At 41.0% G+C, this 23,604-nt stretch overlaps 1 protein-coding gene across 1 annotated transcript in view; it reads left to right on the top strand.

Annotated features, from left to right (window-relative positions):
* Window positions 1-9,940, top strand: part of LOC126253528 (lanC-like protein 2) — a 158,942-nt gene extending 149,002 nt beyond the window's left edge. The window contains exon 9 of the mRNA XM_049954912.1: window positions 9,406-9,940. Coding sequence (XP_049810869.1) covers window positions 9,406-9,482 — 77 coding nt within the window. The 3' untranslated portion in view covers window positions 9,483-9,940. The remainder of the gene's footprint in view (window positions 1-9,405) is intronic.
* Window positions 9,941-23,604: the final 13,664 nt, after the last annotated feature.

Below are 23,604 nucleotides of genomic sequence, written 5' to 3'. Positions count from 1 at the left end.
AAACTGATCTTCCCCGAGGACGGCTTCTACCAGTTTTTCCACTCGTCTGTAAAGAATTTGCGTTAGTATTTTGCAGCTGTGACTTATTAAACTGATAGTTCGGTAATTTTCACATCTGTCAACACCTGCTTTCTTTGGGATTGGAATTATTATATTCTTCTTGAAGTCGGAGGGTATTTCGCCTGTCTCATACATTTTGCTCACCAGATGGTAGAGTTTTGTCAGGACTGGTTCTCCCAAGGCTGTCAGTAGTTCCAATGGAATGTTGTCTACTCCCGGGGCCTTGTTTCGACTCAGGTCTTTCAATGCTCTGTCAAACTCTTCACGCAGTATCGTATCTCCCATTTCATCTTCATCTACATCCTCTTCCATTTCCATAATATTGTCCTCAAGTACATCGCCCTTGTATAGACCCTCTATGTACTCCGTCCACCTTTCTGCTTTCCCTTCTTTGCTTAGAACTGGGTTTCCATCTGAGCTCTTGATATTCATACAAGTGGCTCTCTTTTCTCCAAAGGTCTCTTTAATATTCCTGTAGGCGTTATCTTACTCCTAGTGAGATAAGCCTCTACATCCTTACATTTGTCCTTTAGCCATCCCTGCTTAGCCATTTTGCACTTCCTGTCGATCTCATTTTGGAGACGTTTGTATTCCTTTTTGTCTGCTTCATTTACTGCATTTTTATATTTTCTCCTTTCATCCATTAAATTCCAATATTTCTTCTGTTACCCAAGGATTTCTACTAGCCCTCGTCTTTTTACCTGTTTGATCCTCTGCTGCCTTCACTACTTCATCCCTCAGAGCTACCCATTCTTCTTCTACTGTATTTCTTTCCCCCATTCCTTTCAATTGTTCCTTTATGCTCTCCCTGAAACTCTGTACAACCTCTGGTTTAGTCAGTTTATCCAGGTCCCATCTCCTTAAATTCCCACCTTTTTGCAGTTTCTTCAGTTTTAATCTACAGTTCATAACCAATAGATTGTGGTCAGAGTCCACATCTGCCCCTGGAAATGTCTTACGATTTAATACATGGTTGCTAAATCTCTGTCTTACCAATATATAATCTATCTTATACCTTCTAGTATCTCTAGGATTCTTCCATGTATACAGTCTTCTTTTACGATTCTTGAACCAAGTGTTAGCTATGATTAAGTTATGCTCTGTGCAAAATTCTACCAAACAGCTTCCTCTTTCATTTCTCTCCCCCAATCCATATTCACCCACTATGTTTCCTTCTCTCCCTTTTCCTACTGACGAATTCCAGTCACCCACGACTATTAAATTTTCGTCTCCCTTCACTACCTGAATAATTTCTTTTATCTCATCATACATTTCATCAATTTCTTCATTATCTGCAGAGCTAGTTGGCATGGGCTTCGTGTCTATCTTGGCCTCAATAATGTGTTCACTATGCTGTTTGTAGTAGCTTACCCGCACTCCTATTTTTTATTCATTATTAAACCTACTCCTGCATAACCCCTCTTTGATTTTGTATTTATAACCCTGTATTTACCTGACCAAAAGTCTTGTTCCTTCTGCCACCGAACCTCACTAATTCCGACTATACCTAACTTTAACCTATCCATTTCCCTTTTTTAATTTTCTAACCTACCTGCCCGATTAAGGGATCTGACATTCCACACTCCAATCCGTAGAACGCCAGTTTTCTTTCTCCTGATAACGACATCCTCTTAAGTAGTCCCCACCCGGAGATACGAGTAGGGTACTATTTTACCTCCGGAATATTGTACCCAAGAGGACGCCATCATCATTTAACCATACAGTAAAGCTGCATGCCCTCGGGAAAAATTACGGCTGTAGTTTCCCCTTGCTTTCAGCCGTTCGCAGTACCAGCACAGCAAGGTTGTTGTCGTTTATGTTACAAGGCCAGATCAGTCAATCATTCAGACTGTTGCCCTTGCAACTACTGAAAACGAAACGCTGCTGCCCCTCTTCAGGAACTACACATTTGTCTGGCCTCTCAACAGATACCCCTCCGTTGTGGTTGCACCTACGATATGGCCATCTGTATCGCTGAGGCACATAATGATCAAAAATCGGACACATGATTGTAGAACATCTTCAGTTTCCAGAATGAGATTTTCACTCTGCAGCGGAGTGTGCGCTGATATGAAACTTCCTGGCAGATTAAAACTGTGTGCCCGACTGAGACTCGAACTCGGGACCTTTGCCTTTCGCGGGCAAGTGCTCTACCATCTGAGCTACCGAAGCACGACTCACGCCCGGTACTCACAGCTTTACTTCTGCCAGTACCTCGTCTCCTACCTTCCAAACTTTACAGAAGCTCTCCTGCGAACCTTGCAGAACTAGCACTCCTTTCTTTCAGGAGTGCTAGTTCTGCGCAAGGTTCGCAGGGGGGGGGTTACTAGTTAATAGGAGCTCCAATGTTAGGCACGTTATAGAGCCCCTTAGGCAGATAGCGTTCAGGCCTGGAGAGAAAGGTGATGTGCATTCAGTATGTCTGCTGGGGGGGGGGGGGGGGGGGCTCATCCGACATGTAGAGGTGGCCTCGGCCTCTCCTGCAGCTATCGAGTGAGCAGGGTGCAGCTGCCTGCAAGTTATGGCTCATGTTGGCACGAACCATGCCTGTTGCATCTTTTCTGAGGCCATCTTCAGTTCATACAGCTCACTGGCAGGGGTGGTGATGGCTGCTGGCTTCACGCGCAGATGCAAGCAGAGCTCACAATTTTCAGCATTGTTCTCAGAGTTGATCAGGGTCCATTGGTTTGGAGCTGAGTGGAAGGTCTCGGCCAAAGCTTTATCAACTTTGTGACAGTCTTGGCTTCAGATTTCTAGAGCTGAATTATCATGCGGGGTTTTGTAGGACTCCCCTTGAAAGGTCAGGGCTGCACTACATGAAGGAAGCAGCTACTCGGGTAGCATGAGGGTTTTGCAGGCTAGGTGTTCTGATAAACACTCACCATTCGATATGCAGCAAGGGAAGTCAGAATATGTTCAGAATAAAGACACTTTGCCTGCCATAATTTTATCCGTAAACTTTCGAAGTATTCATAATAACTTTCCTGAATTTACTGACCTCCAGGAAAGTTCTTGTACTCAAATTATTCTTGGAACCAAGAGCTGGCTGAAACCTGAAGTGGAAAGCTCTGAGATATTTGGCAAGTTGTGGAACATATATCGGAAAGATAGATTAGAGGCAATAGCAGGGGGAGTGTTCATTGTAGTTAGCAAAAATATTGTCTCTATTGAAACTGGAAGTTGAGTGTGACAGGGAAGTTATCTGGTCACACGTAACAGGTATAGTTGAAGCCAAGTTAATTGGTGGATGTTTTTGCTGGCCACATGATTTTGCTGTGACAGTTCTATAATCACTCAAAGAAAGACTGTGGTCAGTAGCACATCAATACCAAGATCATGGAATACTAGTTGGAGGTGGCCTTAACTACTGAGTGTAGACTGGGATGTCCATTGATCCATTGCGGGCAGGCAGGGGAGGGGGAGAGGAGTGTACAGACAGGTCATGAAAAATACTTTAGAACACATTTTATGAAAACTATATTGAGCAGATAGCTCAGCAGCCAACATGCAGTTGAAATATATTAGACCTATTACCTACAAATAGGCCGAACCTTGTCAACAATGTCAGTATAGAAATGGGGACTAGCAGTCGTGATGTCAGTATAGCAACTATCATTATGGAAGTCAATAAACTTACTTCCAGTTTTACATTCGCCAACCAGTTATTTAAATGGAAGCAACACACTTCTGTTTTACTCACAATGGGTTGGAGTCTCCAGATTTTGAAGTAATTATCTAGTGCAGAGGTCATTGGTTAGAATCTCTCCTGTTGTCTTCATTTCCTGGTGTTGTACGGCTAGAGCCAGGTCATCGACATAGCAGTATTTTCTGGACAAAGTGTCAGATAGATATAGGTTGAACAGTAATGGTGAGAGAACCGATCCTTTAGGCAATCCATTGTTCAGCTTCCTCTCCTTACTTATGTTGCTTCCAGTGATTACCTGGAACTTCCAATCGCTTAGCATGCTGTTAATCAGTTGAGCCATTATTCTGCAGGGTATGATGCGGAGAAATTTGTAGATGTGTGTGTGTGTGTGTGTGTGTTGGGGTTTATGGGCGCTCAACATCGAGGTCATCAGCGCCCTGAAATTTGTAGATAAGTCCTTCCCTCAACACAGTGTCGAAGGCGGTAGTTATGTCAACAAATGCCACAGATGTTTTCTGCTTCATTTGGTATCCTGACTCTATGAAGGATGTGAGAGACAATATCTGGTCGCATCAGCTACGTCCTGGTCTGAAGTCTGCCTGATCAACTAGAACGTTCTCTAGTATAGTGCTACTTATTCTGTTAATATTAGCCTTTCAGAAAGCTTGTAGCAGCACCTAAGTTTTTAAACTCCAATGGAAGTTGACCAGGCAGCAGAATGTCAGTGAAGAATTCTGCCAGCCATTTCTTAGCTTTTCCTCCCATATCGATCAGAAATTCTGGATGGATACCATTGAATCCAGGCGCCTCAAGAGAGGTTTGAGGTCCTTCAGTCCAGAGTCAATGTCTGAAACTGCAAAGGGATGGGTATACTCAGATGAGGGAGATGCCATCTTTTTTCGGTCACGAAGCTGTCGTCTGATATGTCTTGTATGTTTCTTGTCAGGAGGCACTCTTGAGGTAGTAATGATGTGGGAAGCAATTTGGTCTGGTGTTACTTCAGAGCTTTTTCTGCATGCTGGTTCACTTCCTCCCAGTTTTCTCAGAAGACTCCATGCTTTTCTGCTCGAGTGGGTAAAGTGCATGTTTTCAACTGTTTCTGCCCATTTCTGCCTCCAAGGCATGTCCAAGCTGGACAATAGTTCCATAGCTATCTCTGGGTCACCACTTTGCTGGAAGTGTTGGTACAGTGTTTCACTTTATCATTCCATCCTGGAACATATTCTTTTCAGTATCCTCATGGTATACACTTTTTATCTGTTGCTGTCACTGCACCAATGAAGCGTTGATAGTTCTTATGTGATGGAGGTATCCAGCGAATGGTGTTAGCCAGTTCCATTGAAAACTTCGTCCAGTCAGCTTTCTGGAAATTTCATCGAGCATGCGGGGTTGATCATATGACAGGAACTGTGCAACCAATTTGTATTATTACACGTCTGTGTTGGCTGTGGGGAAAGGTATCTATCACTTTCCTTGTGGAGTTGATGGGAAAGCCACTTTTGTTGCAGCTAAGAAAGCATAAGTCAGGATTTGAATCCTTGTCCCAAGCAGCTGACCTGAAAGTGCCTTGATCTTTAGCATCAAACACTAGATGAAGATTATTCTCTTCAACCCATTCTGCAAGCATATTCCCATTTTCATCATTTTGAGAGTACTTCCAGAGTTCGTGGTGACTATTGATGTTGTCGCCATTCAGGAAACTCGCGTTTCCAGTGAAGAAATATTCCGAAGCCGAGGTCGAATTCCTGGATATTCTGCACTTGGTGTAACTTACCACGAGGTGTATGAAATTGCTACGTATGACTGTAACAACATAAATGAAGCTTCACTGATTTCTGTAAGTGTGGAGGCAGATATACATACAGTTGTCATAAAATTGCACGGTATTACTATTACAAATGTTTACAAACCACCCAAAACAACATGACCTGATTTTGTCCTACACACAGCAGAACATCCTGCAATTTACATTTGAGAGATGAGAACTCTGGGACACTTCTACAAATAACTTGACAGTTACAAACTAATATTTTGAGATTTTTACTCTCCAGACTTGCTGTAAAGTTTGTTGAAATAATTGATTTATCTGATGTGATGGTCTTTCTTGGTTTATCTGGTGTGATGGTCTTTCTATGTGGGGTCTTGGAGTCTTGAAAAGAACTGAGAATGGTGTCAGAATCAAGGTGACAATCTGCAGCTGATTGCAGCCTATGCTCCCAATCCTGGGATGGTTTCTTCCATCAGAAGACACTTCCTCCTGAGATACACACCAATTACACATTTGGCCAACAGTATCAACCAATTATTTTCCATATTAACAAATTATTTGTTTTAATTTTTTTCCTGCCAGACACATCATTATTTGTTTTAGTTCAAATTCTATTTTCTGTCTAAGGCAGATTAATATGTTGAGATAATGGTTATACACTCTCACAAATATTAGGAAGGGAAGTAAAATTTTTTGTTTATAGTATTGGCACAGAAAGAGAATATAATACCGACAGAAGAAGGTAGCATGAAAGAATAGTTTTGTGGTGAGACATAGGTCAAAGTTCTTTGTGGTTGAGGCACAGCTCAAAGTACTCACCTCAGAACTGGTGTGAGGATCCATAGTGAAAATGATGTCACAACAGGTGGGCCTCCCAGTCCTGGAATCTGAGTGAGCTATGATTCTGTTTTCATCTTCTCCAAGGAAAGAACTAATAGTTCTGAACTGAAAGCTAGAATATTGTTGTGTATTTTTATATGTGCCTGTTGGCTGTACTATTATTTTGCTTCCTGAAGGTATGTACAGTGAGCACCTCTGTCTCTTAATGTTATTGTTTAAGAATGAGATATACTGGAGCATCTGAGATGTTTGCATAAGGAGCAAAAGTGCATTACAGTATACATATTAAATATTAGATGATGTGATTTTTTTAAAAATTTGTTTGACATACCTTCAAACTGGGTGATTTTGGGCAGTTTTGAGGTTATTTTCACTATAATGTGCATAGGTTACGAATAAAATGTCCTAAAAACAGAAAGTCTGTGTGTACCTATATTTGACTGAGATATACAAATAAAGTGTCTGAAATCACCCCATGGATTTGGGTGAGACACATTTTTTAAAAATCTCTATCCAAAATTATAAAGTATTTGTGAAGAATTTGGACATAAGTTGACCTTTTTTTCTACATTCTTCTTATTTGAATTTAGTGACTTTTAGTATGTCTTAAGGATGTCCATCATTATGGATAAGTGATAAGGATTGAGATAATGGATTTTATATGTTAAGGGGCAGTTCAAAAATCAACAAAGGAAAATTCAGGATGGAATGTAACAATTAATTGTGAGAGTCTTTTTGTTGTGCCTATCTGTGACTCAGCATCTTCACTATATAATTGTTAAAAGTTAGTTCTATTTTCTAACAAAATAGATTTCAAATTTTAAAGTTCTCAATTGAAATATTAAAAACAGAAACAAAACAAAGAAATTCTGTCAAAAGATTCAAATCAGTTTTCTTACTCAGCATTCAAAATTAAGATGCAAACACTTCAAACAGTGGTCATAAAGTTACGATGGCCTGCAAGTACATCTTCTCTAAAAATAAACACCCTTCCCTTCTCATCTGGTGAAGAAAGTACTCAAAAAAACTGATTCTTTTTGTATTGTAATTTCATCAGGGAGGTTAGCAAACACAAATATGTTTCAACTGTTGTTGTGTGGACACAAGAACTTGACATATACTTCCCTTGCACCGACATTTGTGGCCACTCCAACATACTGCCTTGTATGTTCCTTGATGTGTATTTATAATCTGCAACAAGTAAAGCCTCTTCTTTCAGCAGTAAAACTTCATTGGATGATGGGTCATTTTCACTTTCACTACTGCTAGAAGCACTATCACTTGTCTCTACACTGTTTTCACTTCCCTGGAAGTCATGGCCCATAACAGATTTTCCAGGAGGAACGTCTAGTTTGTGGTGGCAAGAACTACCAAGCTTATTTGTCAGATACCGAACTTCATTGAGCATTTCTTCGAAAGTGGAGGTCTGTGGCTCTGTGTAGCTTCAACAGCCCCCTGTCATTATCAGGCAATTTCCATAATACATGAGCTGGATCAAATGGGATTCAGCCCGTAGTGCGAAATCCTCTCTTTATGTTTTCAGTAGAATTTGCTGAAATCTTAGTCAGTGTCTGCATCAGAAGAGATTGAAAAGTATCCTTGAAAATGGTCTCAAGAGTCCACTTCTTCAGTTAATATGGCTCACCACAGTGCTTTCATTGGTCTTGAAACAGCTTACATCCAGCAGCTGGAGGAGGTGGGTGCTATAAGGGTGAAGGAGAGGGAATGAAATATTGTTCCGCTCACATTCTACAATAATATATAAAGACACATGTCAGGATAAGTTGTTCTCAGTCATCAGTGTTGGCCCTTTTCACTTCTTCAAATAGGGCACAGCATTTGTAAAGAACCAGTCTGCAAGCATCAGTAGATCAAATCATCCAATCTTATTTGTATTGTAACGGTTTACCTGTGAGCCACTTTCTTGCCACAGGTCCCACAAATGCTCAGATTTATGAATGGCAGGTGGAGGAAGCAGTTTACCATTGGCACTTGCTGTCATCATTATTGAAACACTAGATTTTGAAGAATCCATCCATTTTTCAACAAGCTTAATTCCTTGTTTTGTAATTATCTGTTGCTTGCCCAGATCATCTGACATATTGGTTTCATGATAGTTGATTATGTTGCTAGGTGGAAGATTTTTCAGCATTGGTTTTATATTGGAGAAATACATTTTAACAGTAACTTTGTTCACTTTGGCGTGAGCTCATTTTATATTTTCTCATAAACATATGGAGAGATCTTCTGAATGCCACTTGAGGAATAAATGTGCCCATTCTTCTTATGACAAAATAGTAGAAAATTTCTTCTCTTTTCAGCCAGATTTATCAAGGTACCCTTTCACTAAATATCTACTATCCAATTTAATAAAAGGAAATCCTCAATGTGCAGCCCTCAAGATACGTTGCTTCAGCATTTCTTTCTTCCACATTTTGTACTGGTTATCCTCATAAATTTTTTAGATGTATTTCCCGCACTTTATTTTGTAGAGTCCATCTAGGAGTACCATACAAATCATATGCTTTTCTATGTGATAATTTGCAACACTGAATATCATGAAGAGCTTCATCAAAAAGTTCCACATCATAATTACACCATACTTTAGCACCTTTCTTGCCTTTATATTTTCTCAGCATTGGCCGAAATCACCACACAACAGTACACAATTATGTAAAAACATCATTATTTTATCACTTTATGAAAAACTTGACAAACTTTTACAGCAGTTGTCTCAATTCCCTAGGTTACTGATCTTGTTGACAACTTCAGTTATAATATTTTTCCACTGGTTGCAACAATAGAAAGTTTCCACCTGATGATACTGCATGAACTTTCAACAATGAAACTGTTCATCAGATACTTACTTAGGTACACATTCAATCCCAAGTAAGTCATGGAGTATGGGAAATACAGTCTCGTGCTTAAAGTAATTGGCAAAAATGAAAATTAACAGCAGCTCATTGCTAAGCAATGGGAAAGAGCAAATAAAACATACTGTCCAAAATCCCCCCAGTGTGAAAAACCACCCCATTTGACAGAACTGATGTTTCTCTTAGTAAAATGACAGCTTTTTTTTCTTTTTTCACAGGTCTTGCTGGTACCATATACTTCCTTGTAGACATTCTGCATCCATACGTAGCTGCATTTCCAGGGTACACTCTGTAATCATATTTAGAGAAGGGCTATCTGCTACTTTGGTGCAGTAGATAAGATAACAAATTTCAGATTAAAATAACTGTCTGCATACAGTGTCCTCTTCTTGTGTTTTAAAATTAACAAAAAGCTTAATTAAATGTATTGAAATTGCATAGACTGAAAAACTGAATGTTGTTACTGTGTAACTACCTGCATATCGTTTTGTGTTCATATGCTAATTATCTTGAGCTGCTGTTAGAAAAGCTTGCTTATGTGCCAAAGGTGGAAAAGAAAATATATTCTGCATAAAGATGAAATGTCTCAATTGTATGTGCATGCTTCATTAAATTTAAAATGTGAATCATTCTCAGTAAGTGTAATTGTTGTCTATATTACATTTGTATTATGTCACATACATACTGTTAAAGCTGCTGGTGTAAGATAATTCATTATTACAGATACAATAAATACTGTAGTTAAAAACCTTACATGTATCATTTATCTATCTGCATCAAAGCATTTAGAAACTACTTCAAATATTGATTTGGCTTTCAGTTACATCTGTTCCATTTCCATTATACCCTCATTATTTCCTGGTTTTTGGATGTTTTCCTGTTTCTATTTTCTTTTAGTTGATGCTATTGCAACAAGTATTTTTTATTTGCAAAGGCATGTCACCAGTGTTTTGACAGTAATGTAAAAAGAAAAAGAAATGACTACTTTGCAGTTTATAGAAGTGCCATAGCTTCTCTGGTAGATGGAAGTTAAATAAAATCAGAGTAAGTGTTAATAACATCTTTGTGAATATAATAGAGGGAAACATTCCATGTGGGAAAAATATATCTAAAAACGCAGATGATGTGACTTACCGAACGAAAGTGCTGGCAGGTCGATAGACACACAAACAAACACAAACATACACATGAAATTCAAGCTTTCGCAACAAACTGTTGCCTCATCAGGAAAGAGGGAAGGAGAGGGAAAGACGAAAGGATGTGGGTTTTAAGGGAGAGGGTAAGGAGTCATTCTAATCCCGGGAGCGGAAAGACTTACCTTAGGGGGAAAAAAGGGGTATACACTCGCACACACACACACATATCCATCCGCACGTACACAGACACAAGCAGACATTTGTAAAGGCAAAGAGTTTGGGCAGAGATGTCAGTCGAGGCAGAAGTACAGAGGCAAAGATGTTGTTGAAAGACAGGTGAGGTATGAGCGGCGGCAAATTGAAATTAGCGGAGATTGAGGCCTGGTGGGTAACGAGAAGAGAGGATATACTGAAGGGCAAGTTCCCATCTCCGGAGTTCTGACAGGTTGGTGTTAGTGGGAAGTATCCAGATAACCCGGACGGTGTAACACTGTGCCAAGATGTGCTGGTCGTGCACCAAGGCATGTTTAGCCACAGGGCGATCCTCATTACCAACAAACACTGTCTGCCTGTGTCCATTCATGCGAATGGACAGTTTGTTGCTGGTCATTCCCACATAGAAAGCTTCACAGTGTAGGCAGGTCAGTTGGTAAATCACGTGGGTGCTTTCACACGTGGCTCTGCCTTTGATCGTGTACACCTTCCGGGTTACAGAACTGGAGTAGGTGGTGGTGGGAGGGTGCATGGGACAGGTTTTACACCGGGGGCGGTTACAAGGGTAGGAGCCAGAGGGTAGGGAAGGTGGTTTGGGGATTTCATAGGGATGAACTAAGAGGTTACGAAGGTTAGGTGGACGGCGGAAAGATACTCTTGGTGGAGTGGGGAGGATTTCATGAAGGATGGATCTCATTTCAGGGCAGGATTTGAGGAAGTCGTATCCCTGCTGGAGAGCCACATTCAGAGTCTGATCCAGTCCCGGAAAGTATCCTGTCACAAGTGGGGCACTTTTGTGGTTCTTCTGTGGGAGGTTCTGGGTTTGAGGAGATGAGGAAGTGGCTCTGGTTATTTGCTTCTGTACCAGGTGGGGAGGGTAGTTGCGGGATGCGAAAGCTATTTTCAGGTTGTTGGTGTAATGCTTCAGGGATTCCGGACTGGAGCAGATTCGTTTGCCACGAAGACCTAGGCTGTAGGGAAGGGACCGTTTGATGTGGAATGGGTGGCAGCTGTCATAATGGAGGTACTGTTGCTTGTTGGTGGGTTTGATGTGGACGGACGTGTGGAGCTGGCCATTGGACAGGTGGAGGTCAACGTCAAGGAAATTGGCATGGGATTTGGAATAGGACCAGGTGAATCTGATGGAACCAAAGGAGTTGAGGTTGGAGAGGAAATTCTGGAGTTCTTCTTCACTGTGAGTCCAGATCATGAAGATGTCATCAATAAATCTGTACCAAACTTTGGGTTGGCAGGCCTGGGTAACCAAGAAGGCTTCCTCTAAGTGACCCATGAATAGGTTGGTGTACGAGGGGGCCATCCTGGTGCCCATGGCTGTTCCCTTTAATTGTTGGTATGTCTGGCCTTCGAAAGTGAAGAAGTTGTGGGTCAGGATGAAGCTGGCTAAGGTAATGAGGAAAGAGGTTTTTGGTAGGGTGGCAGCTGATCGGCGTGAAAGGAAGTGCTCCATCGCAGCGAGGCCCTGGACGTGCGGAATATTTGTGTATAAGGAAGTGGCATCAATGGTTACAAGGATGGTTTCCGGGGGTAACAGACTGGGTAGGGATTCCAGGCGTTCGAGAAAGTGGTTGGTGTCTTAGATGAAGGATGGGAGACTGCATGTAATGGGTTGTGGTGATCTACATAGGCAGAGATACGTTCTATGGGGGCTTGGTAGCCAGCTACAATGGGGCGGCCGGGATGATTGGGTTTGTGAATTTTAGGAAGAAGGTAGAAGGTAGGGGTGCGGGGTGTTGGTGGGGTCAGGAGGTTGATGGAGTCAGGTGAAAGGTTTTGTAGGGGGCCTAAGGTTCTAAGGATTCCTTGAAGCTTCGCCTGGACATCAGGAATGGGATTACCTTGGCAAACTTTGTATGTAGTGCCATCTGAAAGCTGACGCAGTCCCTCAGCCACATACTCCCGACGATCAAGTACCACGGTTGTGGAACCCTTGTCCGCCGGAAGAATGACGATGGATCGGTCAGCCTTCAGATCACGGATAGCCTGGGCTTCAGCAGTGGTGATGTTGGGAGTAGGATTAAGGTTTTTCAAGAAGGATTGAGAGGCAAGGCTGGAAGTCAGAAATTCCTGGAAAGTTTGGAGAGGGTGATTTTGAGGAAGAGGAGGTGGGTCCCGCTGCGACGGAGGACGGAACTGTTCCAGGCAGGGTTCAATTTGGATAGTGTCTTGGGGAGTTGGACCATTAGAAGTAGGATTAGGATCATTTTTCTTCGTGGCAAAGTGATATTTCCAGCAGAGAGTACGGGTGTAGGACAGTAAATCTTTGACAAGGGCTGTTTGGTTGAATCTGGGAGTGGGGCTGAAGGTGAGGCGTTTGGATAGGACAGAGGTTTCGGATTGGGAGAGAGGTTTGGAGGAAAGGTTAACTACTGAATTAGGGTGTTGTGGTTCCAGATTGTGTTGATTGGAATTTTGAGGTTTTGGGGGGAGTGGAGCTGGAAGTGGGAGATTGAGTAGATGGGAGAGACTGGGTCTGTGTGCAATGAGAGGAGGTTGAGGTTTGCTGGAAAGGTTGTGAAGGGTGAGTGAGTTGCCTTTTCCGGAGGTGGGAAACCAGGAGATTGGATAGTTTTTTGAGGTGGAGGGTGGCATGCTGTTCTAATTTGCGATTGGCCTGTAGGAGGATGCTCTGAACAGCCGGTGTGAATGTGGGAGAGGAAAGATTGAGGACTTTTAATAAGGATAGGAGTTGACGGGTGTGTTCATTGGCTGAGTTGATGTGTAGGTGAAGGATTAGGTGGGTGAGGGCAATGGATTGTTCAGTTTGGAACTGGTATAGGGACTGATGGAAAGAAGGATTACAGCCAGAGATGAGAACTTTAAGTGTGAGGCCTTTGGGGATAATGCCAAATGTAAGACAAGCCTGAGAAAATAAAATATGGGAGTGTAATCTGGCTAGGGCGAAGGCATGTTTGCGGAGGGAATGTAAATAAAACTTAATGGGGTCGTTGTGGGGATGTTGTGAGGGTGACATGGTATTAGAAGGTGGAAAGTGTAACATGAGGCTTAGAAAGCAACTGGAGATCTGGTGTGAAAAAAGGCGAAAAGGTGTTGGTTATAACTGGGCTACGTTGATCCTGTGGTGAACTTCGGTTGGTAGACAACGATGTGCACAAAGGTTATGTGGTTGTGTTGCCGCCAAAACACGTTGAAGGGTGGCGCAATTTGGGAAAATTTCGAAAAAACTGCGTGTAAATGTATTAAAAGGAGTGGTTTTGTGGTGGCAGATTGTGAAAATGAGGCTAACAATTGTCTGACGAATTAATAATGACGTTAAAATCTGTGGGAAGCGGCTAAAAAATATCAGTGATGTGGGAAAAACGGAAATGGAAAAAAAGTGAAAGTTATTGGAACTAGCCGAAATGGCTGTTTAATAGCAGAAAGGAACTGTTTGTGAACTGGAAACGGTGGATTTTGTAGCAGGAGTATTGTTGAAAGCGGAAGGAAAAAAAAAAATTTTTTTTGGTTATGGTTTGGAAGTGGGTTACGTATTATTGATTATATATAGGCGGGATAAAATTGTATGGTAGATTCAGTAAAGAGGAGAAGGTGAATACAAGGTGAAACTACTTGCAAAAACAGAAAGAGAAGATAAGATGACAGGATACTGGGTGTGGCAGTATGCTTATATTCTCTATCAAATTGACAGCATAATTGGCTTGTGGGGCATCTGTTGATTGAAGGTCATTAGAAAAACATGTTGTTGTTGTGGTCTTCAGTCCTGAGACTGGTTTGATGCAACTCTCCATGCTACTCTATCCTGTACAAGCTTCTTCATCTCCCAGTACCTACTGCAACCTACATCCTTCTGAATCTGCTTAGTGTATTCATCTCTTGGTCTCCCTCTACAATTTTTACCCTCCACGCTGCCCTCCAATACTAAACTGGTGATCCCTTGATGCCTTTGTACAATATGGAAGTAGAAAACTGTTTCAATATGGGCATTTGTTTTTTTGTTGTAACTCACCAGTCGATTTGAGACTGGGTAATGTCAGCGATCTGAGATCCTCTACATGGGTTTGAGAATTTAACAAAGTCACTGCTGCAACCACGTCCACTTACATTTTTAACATCTTGTCCATCACATGTACTTCAATGTAGGTGTTACACAGATGCAATATGTCCATCCCCCCCCCCCCCCCCACACACACACACACACATATCTTCCATTGCTTTGGGCACATGGGCCACTCATGTTGAACAAAACAATAAGAAGAGGAGCACGCAGATGATATTGTAATGCTGACTGCTGCTGTTTAGCACTGCACTGCCCCATGTGGTGAGGAGGCAACGGCTCCACAGCCATGACGTCCCTGTGAGCTAATCGATGGCAGCCGAGGAGGAGAAGAAGCAACGACAGCTACTTCACACCATGCTTCTGTCTGATTTCCTGCTGCCCTAGATACTTCGAAAGATGGAGTAATGTTGAGGACACCTGAGAGAAAGGAATTTCCCCATTGTAAAGCATGTTCACGAACTATGAAATCAGTATACAAGTCCCAGTGGGCCTCAGTAACAAACTGGCAACAACGGCTATGTATGTGAAGTTCTGCTGCCCAAACTCTGTATGACTACTGCAGCCAACAGGTGAACTTGACCCAAACAGCAATATCGTGAGTAAGTTTGCAATGATAATTAGAGAGCAACTGACATATTTCATCAAAAGAGAGCCTGGCGGGTTTGCGAAGAGTAGCTGCCTGATACAAAAGATGATAGACATGAGGAGGAATCCGTGACAAAAATAAAGCCTTACGCAAGTTGCAGTCTGCAACTTCAAAAGCCTGATATATTGCCAAAGTCATTTTTCGTATGTTTTCCAATCTTCCACAAAATGACATATCAAGGAAACAGTGGGGGTTACATCAGTGGCAGTGGAACCCTGTCGGTAAGAGCTCGCTGTAGTTCAACAAAAAAATGAAGAACTACTTTCACTGACATGTTGGCTGTATATTGAACAAAGAAGAAAGATACACAAGGAGTAGAATACCGCACTCGTCACCAGGTATGTTGTAATGTTGTACAGATACAATACCAAAAGTAACACCTACCAAGTTTTATAAGCTTCCACATGAAGAGATCCACAATAACACTGAATGAAGTGTAGAACAGGACAAAGTCTCATAACTGTAGAGCACATCAATATACACTCTCATAGGTAAGCATACAATAAGAAAGTAAACATAAGTGAGTTTGAGGGCCTGGTGTGCTGGGCTTATATTGGACTGTTGTGCACACAGCAAAGCACTTGTTGCACCGTCTGTCCAGGTGCAAGGTGACCTCTCCAGGTCAGCTGTGGCAGCACTTGTATTGCTCGCCATTTGATTACATGTGCTCACATTATAGGGTTACAACACTTGACCATCTGACCCAGTTGGAGATGGCAATACATACTCGTAGATATTTGCCCCACAGGGATGTTTCTGGGTGGCTGCCAACATTTATAAATTCTTTTCTAGTTGCACAATTTTTTTTGCTGTTTTTCTGCTTTCCAGATAAATATGTAGAGGAGAATTGTGTCTCCCCAGAGAAATGTTTCAAGAATAACCTTGCGTATACTGCAATAAAAAGCTTGTCATCTGCAGTAAAGCACTCAGCCCTTTGCTTATTGGGTGTAATGGTTTTGGTATATTTCTCAAATCCTCCAACCTGACAGCTACAGAATGTCACGTGCAGGTAACTCTTCAGAGACTGGGCAAAAGCTACAGGTTTTAACTTCCCGCAAAAAAAGACTATGTAATTTTAATTGTTGTCTAACTTACTACGGCTCCTTTTGGGGGACACTGTTCTTGACTTTAAAAAGTTGGTGAGGTTATAGTGTTTCATTTTTTATTTGATTGTCACACCACAAAGATATTGTGGCAAGGACACATAGAGCATTAAATGTCTCAGTGGTAGGATCTTGCCACAGATAGCTCCTGCATGTTGTAGTTTTATATAAAGTGTTTATTCTGTCCCACCTAGACTATGGCTGTATGGTTTACAGATCTGCTTGACTTAAAGATGCTGGGCAGTATCCACAATGAGGGCACAGATTGGTGAATGAGGAGTACAGAACAAATGCAGTTCCCAGCCTCAGTGCAAAACCTGGTGAGCCACTTCATTCCACAGAAGACAACTGCTCATGATATATACACAATACACTATGTGATCAAAAGTACCTGGACACCCCCAAAAACATATGTTTTTCATATTAGGTGCAGTGTGCTTCCACCTACTGCCAGGTACTCCATATCGGCGATCTCAGTAGTTTTAGACATTGTGAGAGAGCAGAAGGGGGAACTCCGTGGAACTCATGGACTTCAAACATGGTCAGGTGATTGGGTGGCACTTGTGTCATACGTCTGTACATGAGATTTCCACACCCCTAAACATCCCTAGGTCCACTGTTTCTGTTGTGATAGTGAAGTGGAAACATTGAAGGGATACGTAGAGCACAAAAGCGTATAGGCCGACCTCATCTGTTGACTGCCAGAGACCGCTGACAGTTGAAGAGGGTCATAATGTGTAACAGGCAGACATCTATCCAGACCAACGCACAGGAATTCCAAACTGCATCAGGATCCACTGCAAGTACTGTGACAGTTAGGCGGGAGGTGAGAAAACTTGGATTTCATGGTCAAGCAGCTGCTCATAAGCCACTCATCATGCTGGTAAATGCCAAATGATGCCCTGCTTGGTATAAGGAGCTTAAAAATTGGATGAGTCAACAGTGGAAAAACGTTATGTAGAGTGATGAATAACAGTACACAATGTGGTGATCCGATGACAGGGTGTGGGTATGGCAAATACCCGGTGATCGTCATCTGCCAGTGTGTGTAGTGCCAACAGTAAAATTCTGGGACAGTAGTGTTATGGTGTGGTCGTGTTTTTCATGGAGGGGGCTTGCACGCCTTGTTGTTTTGCATGGCACTGTCACAGCACAGGCCTACATTGATGTTTTAAGCACCTTCTTGCTTCCCACTGTTGAAGAGTAATTCAGGGATGGCGATTGCATCTTTCAACACAAACAAGCACCTGTTCATAATGAATGGCCTGTGGCGGAGCAGTTACATGACAATCACATCTCTGTAACAGACTGGCCTGCAGAGTCCCGACCTGAATCCTATAGAACACCTGTGGGATGTTTCGGAATGCTGACTTCGTGCCAGGCTTCACTGACTGACATCAATACCTCTCCTCAATGCAGCACTCCATGAAAGATTGGTTGCTATTCCCCAAGAAACCTTGCAGCACCTGACTGAACATATGCCTGTGAGAGTGGAAGCTGTCATCAAGGCTAAGTTTGGGCCAACACCATATTGAATTCCAGCATTATTGATGGAGGGCGCCACAAACTTGTAAGTCATTTACAGCCAGGTGTCCGGATACTTTTGATCACATAGTATGATTATTCAAATGTCTGTTGAGCATGCCGGCCGTTGTAGCCGAGCGGTTCTAGGTGCTTCAGTCCGGAACCGCGCTGCTGCTACGGTCGCAGGTTCGAATCCTGCCTCGGGCATGGATGTGTGTGATGTCCTTAGGTTGGTTAGGTTTAAGTAGTTCTAAGTTCTAGGGGACTGATGACCATAGATGTTAAGTCCCATAGTGCTCTGAGCCATTTGAACCATTTTTTTCTGTTGAGCACTTTGTGACATACCTGGTCATAAATCAGCTTGTAGTTCCTCAGGGCCAACGATCATGGTGAAAAATTGGCTGTAAGTATGGGCAGGTACAGCACTGTCTACATCCAGTAATGTTGTCAATACACACATTTGGTTTCACAAGTTTTATTTCCATGGACATCAGAACCCCATCCCACTGAATTAGTTATTGTCAATCTGTGTCTTAATTACATAATTAAATCTCATTTACCAGGTATTCACATACGGCACCTAATTATACAGCAATAGTCACTGTGCAGCATAACGTAACAAACCTACAACAGTCTCACTCCAATGAATGGTACTTGTAGCACTTTTATATTATAGTTAACCACTAATCATTGTTAACTGTCCTACTTCACTGTCTGTCTTCTTATTCGTAACAACACATCATTGCGCTGTTACATTATTACAGTTCTGACTGACATGGGTTCCACTCTCGAAATCTCTGAGCAGACTGACTTCAAAATGAATTCAGGCCCAGTGCTTATGTCGCTTTGCAAAAATGGTATTAAAGTTTCGCATGGTTAAATACATAAGTTTGATAATTTACAATTAGAACTTTAAATCTCAAAGTAATTGAATAAGAGTTTTGACTGAAATAAGCCTTTTTGATGGAGGAAACTGCAAAAATAGCTAAATAAACAATACCATGCATAAAAGTGTTAATTACCCAGAAACTAATTAAGTGCTGATGTTCCTACTAGGTTTTGAAATTAACTACATTCACACTGTAAGTATTTCTATGTGTTATTTTCCAAACTTTATCAGCAGTATAGTAATTATATCTGTTAACAAGCCAACAATGTGACTGGCATACAAAATAATTACTGTTAATTAACTGAACTGAGCTTTAGCAAAACTAGTTACATGAAGTGGTTGAAATTAATTAGGGAATTATTCTGACTAATGTAATTTAACTAAGTTGGGTGTCATCTTATACTCGTAATTACAGAATGAGCTTTATTTTTATGACTCATCTCTCATGAACACTAATGATAATTAAGAAAGCAAAATACTATCATTTAATGACGCAAATAACAAAATAAAATGGGAATTTGTCCCAGCTTGCTTTGCTACACCATTTCCACACCTCACAAGAGAGCAACTAAATCACTTGCAATCTGAACAAAGACACAGCTCAGGAGTCTAGTTGTGGAAAATTTAAATGTTTTAATGCAAAGTTGAAGCAAGTTTTTTCCCTGGTTAACTGGACCGAGGGGCGATTTTGTCACTGATTAATTACAAAAAGAGTTGTACTCGTAATTATGTTTTTAAAGAAATATTTTGCTATATTTTGAAAGAGTACCTAGAATTTACTGGATTTTGAGATTGGCTTCTACCAGTTTTTTCATTCTGCTGCAAACACTTCATCCTACTATTTTGTAACCATGACTTTTTTTTGATGATCAGTAGTATTCACACCTGTCAGCACCTATCTTCTTGGAAGTTGCGAATTATAACATTCCCCCTGAGAAGTGGAGGTGTTTCCCTTGTATCAGATATCTTGCACACCATATGGAAAAATTTTGTCTTGGCTGGCTCTCTCAAGAATCTCAATAATTTTGAGGGAATGTCAGCTACTCCCAGAGCCTTGATTCCTCTTAAGTCAACTACTGCTCTGTCAAATTCTTCTCACAGTATCATACCTTCCATCTTATCTTTTCCTACTTGCTCTTTTCTTTCTTGTGATATTGTCTGTGAGTTTATTTCCCTTATACAGACTCTCTACATTTTCCTTTCAGCTTTCCCTTCCACATGTAGTACTGGATTTTCATCTGAGCTCTTGACATTCATACAGCTGCTTCTCTTTTTCTCCAAAATTTTCCTGTATGGAGCATCTATCTTTTCACTAGTCATGAATGTTTCTACAGACTTGTAGTTGTCCTCTAGTCACTCATGCTTAGCCAATTTGCATTTTCTGTCAATCTCATTTTTTAGTCGTCTGTATTCACTTCAATTCACCTTCTGCTGCATTATCCAAGGATTTCTACTAGGCCTTATCTTTTCACCTGTTTTGATGCTCTGCTGCCTTCACTGTTTCATCTCTTGAAGTTACCCATTGTCTTCTACTGTATTTCTTTCTCCTGTCCTAGCCAACCGTTGCCTAATATTCCCTCTGAAACTCTCAACAACCTCTGGTTCTTTCAATTTACCCAGTCCCATATCCTTAATTTCCTATCTTTGTGCATTTTTTTCAATTTTTATTTTTAGCTGACAAACAATAAACTATGTTCAGAAGCCACACCTGCCCCTTACAGTTTAAAATATGGTTTTGAGATCTCTGTCTTGTCATTATATAATCAATCTCATACTTGAGGGGTAACATATCACTTTGAGAAAGGGATGTGTTATTCCTTCTGTCTCTCTAACTGACGAAGGATGCTCGTGACCTTGAACAAGCATTTTGGTTATTTTTAGTAAGTAAGTGTTTGTTGTCGGCTGCATATTATGCGGGAAATTTTGTTTCCTTTATGCATGCCATGAGAGCAAAGTGGACACAATGTATCTGCAAGGCAGGGACCATGGGCACTTCAATTTCCTGTGATGGAGATACCTGCTCATCGGGAAAGTTATTGCATAAGGAGGCTCATAGAAGACAGACAGAGCTAAATAACAGAGGCATATACATATATTGTGAGCTGTTTTAAATATTTATCATAGTAGAATCCAATATGGAATGTAGTAATGGAGGTAAAATACATGTGTGATAAAGAAGCAGCACGTGAATTTATTTTGTAGTGATTGGTGTTTGAGATTTCCAGCTGGCATGGACTTGACATTTTCGAGAATGGAGTCTGTTGCCTCATGATAGAGCAACACAGTCCAGTCAAAAAATTATTAAAGTTAAGTAAAGGTGACCACAAAAAACTTACAGCCACTTCCATACACTAGCCCTCCCTTTCCTTTCGTTTCCTTTCTTCCCCTCTTCATCTTCAGTTTCATATAATGTATAACAGCTGCAGATCCTGTGTGGTGTCTTTTCTTTCAGACTTTTCTGAAAGAAGAGACCCCATGCAATCATATAATTTGATTGACCTAGCTGGTTAATGGATCCACAAATACATCTGAACTCCTGTGGGAATCTCAGAGATTGAACACGGAGGAAATGGACAGGGCTGAGGATAGGTGGTGCTTGACGAAAATATTAACTGGATGCAAGACGTGCCAAGATAGTCCATGCGGTTGTGATAACATGTGTTCCGAATGGCACAGTGGTTAACGCACCTGCCTAGTAAGCAGAAGATCCTGGGTTCAAATCCCGGTCCAGTACACATTTTCACTAATCACTGCAGATTCCGTGTAATGTCCCAATGCAGGAATAATCCATCCCCCCCCCCCTCCCCCTCCCCCGTTTCCTTTCCTTCCAGTCTTCACCTTCAATTTACATTTAAAACATCACTTAATAATTTCACAAGAGGTGCAGGTAGATAATATTTATTTAGTATCTACCCCTAAGGTAGTGATGGAAGGTACTGCAACAGAAGAATTAGATGAATTTGTGGAACAAATATAGGCAAAATATTGTAACGAGGGACCAGAAAGAGGAATTAAATGGTATTTTATTTGAATATAAAGAGGTGTTCTCTGATGAACTAGGCATAATAGAGGAGTATGTATGTAAGTTTAAAGTAAAAGATAACACACTGTTATTTTGCAAACTGTATCCTATCCCTATGAGCCTATGGTCAGCAGTACAAGGAGAAATTCACAAGATGATAGCAAACAGCGTTGTAGAATGTAGTAAGAGTACATACAACATTCTGTTGTTGGTGGTAAAACGACCAGCTGGAGGGGTATGCCTGATGTTGAGTGCCAGAGCATTTAACAAACATATAGAGACTGAAAGGGATATCCAGTGAGTATCAAAGAACTGTTGGAGAAATTCAAACAAGAGAAATTATTTAGCTCATGGATTTGACTGCTAGTTATTGGAAGGTCCAGTTACATAAGGATTCAAGATCTTATACAGCTTTCTCATTAGAGGAGATATCATATCAATTGAGGGTACTTCCTTTGGAGTTAAATATTTCTGTGACAATTTTCATATGTGCACTAGATAAAGCAGGTGATGATCTAGTGCAAGAGTTGATTATTTGTGTGGATGATGTATTAAAAATATCTAAGTCCTGGAAGGATCATTGTACCCTGTTGAGTAAGAGACTGAAAAACTTGCAGGAAAATGGCGTAGCTATAAAGTTATCTGAATCTCATTTTGGGTGAGATGAAGGGGTAAAACCAGATCCTGAATGAATAAGAGCAGTAAAGGATTGCCCTGAGCCACAAAATGAGGAATAGTTACCTTCATTCCCAGATTTGGCTGGACTCTAGAGGCGATTGATAAAGAGGCAACCAATGAATGATCCATGTCTTCTATCATTATTGAAACAGTGAACCAAATGGGTATGGAATGCAAGCACAGTGAAGGCATTTCAAAATATAAAATAATATCTAGTAAATGCTTCAATTCTAAAACATCCAAGGAAGAACCAACCATTTAAATTTGTTACTGATATATCTGAATACAGAACTGCATGCAAATTGTTCCAAGGTGAGTAGAATCCAGAGGAAGGTGGGCATAATATGATAGCATTTGCTAGTAAGAGTTTGAATAAGCATGAATTGAACTACACAGCAATGGAAAAGGAGTTATTAGCCATAATAAGGAGTAGACAAGAATTCCAAAATTTTAATATAGGGATCACAAATAGTCCATTTTACTAATCACAAAACCTTGGCATTCCTCATGGAAAAAAGGTTATTTCATAGCCAGCTAATGAGATGGGTGTTATTTCTACAAGAGTTCCAGACAGAGATAAGGTACGTAAAAGGATCACAAAATGCAGTGTCAGATGCTTTGTCCTGATTACCATTGGGAATGAATAACATGACTAGAACTGAGGGGCCTGGTGTGCTTTTCACAATTAAAATTTTATTTGTTGGCTACACCAACAATGATGTAAGGCACCTAGTTCAGAAGATAAAAGACAATGTATGATTAGATAATTATTTTGGAGAAAAGTTATTGTTGTGTGAGCATGAAGCGTTACCCGAACTGGAGAAATATTTATGGGTCATGCACGGTGAGAATTCATTTTGGCAAGTGAATGAGAAATTGTTGTATTGGAAGTTGAATATTCCTGAAACCACAGAGGATGACCTAATTTGGTTTATACACAAAGGGTACTGCCATTTTGGCGTAAGGAATTGTGATAGGCATATGACAAAGTTTTACCACTTTAAGAATTTCGGTACTTCTGTTCTAAGGACATGTAAACTGTGTCAAAAAGTGAATGATGATAGCTGCTAGATGACATATAGGTCATATCCAATAACACCAAAAGTTCTGCATGAGCTAACAGCTGCTGATCTCTATGGGCCATTTCCAAAAGGTAGAGCTGGAGCTACT

The sequence above is a fragment of the Schistocerca nitens genome, chromosome 4 (assembly GCF_023898315.1).
Source record: "Schistocerca nitens isolate TAMUIC-IGC-003100 chromosome 4, iqSchNite1.1, whole genome shotgun sequence".
Taxonomy (NCBI): Eukaryota; Metazoa; Arthropoda; class Insecta; order Orthoptera; family Acrididae; genus Schistocerca; species Schistocerca nitens.
The sequence above is the reverse complement of the archived record's forward strand: the minus strand, read 5'-3'. Positions and strand labels throughout refer to the sequence as shown.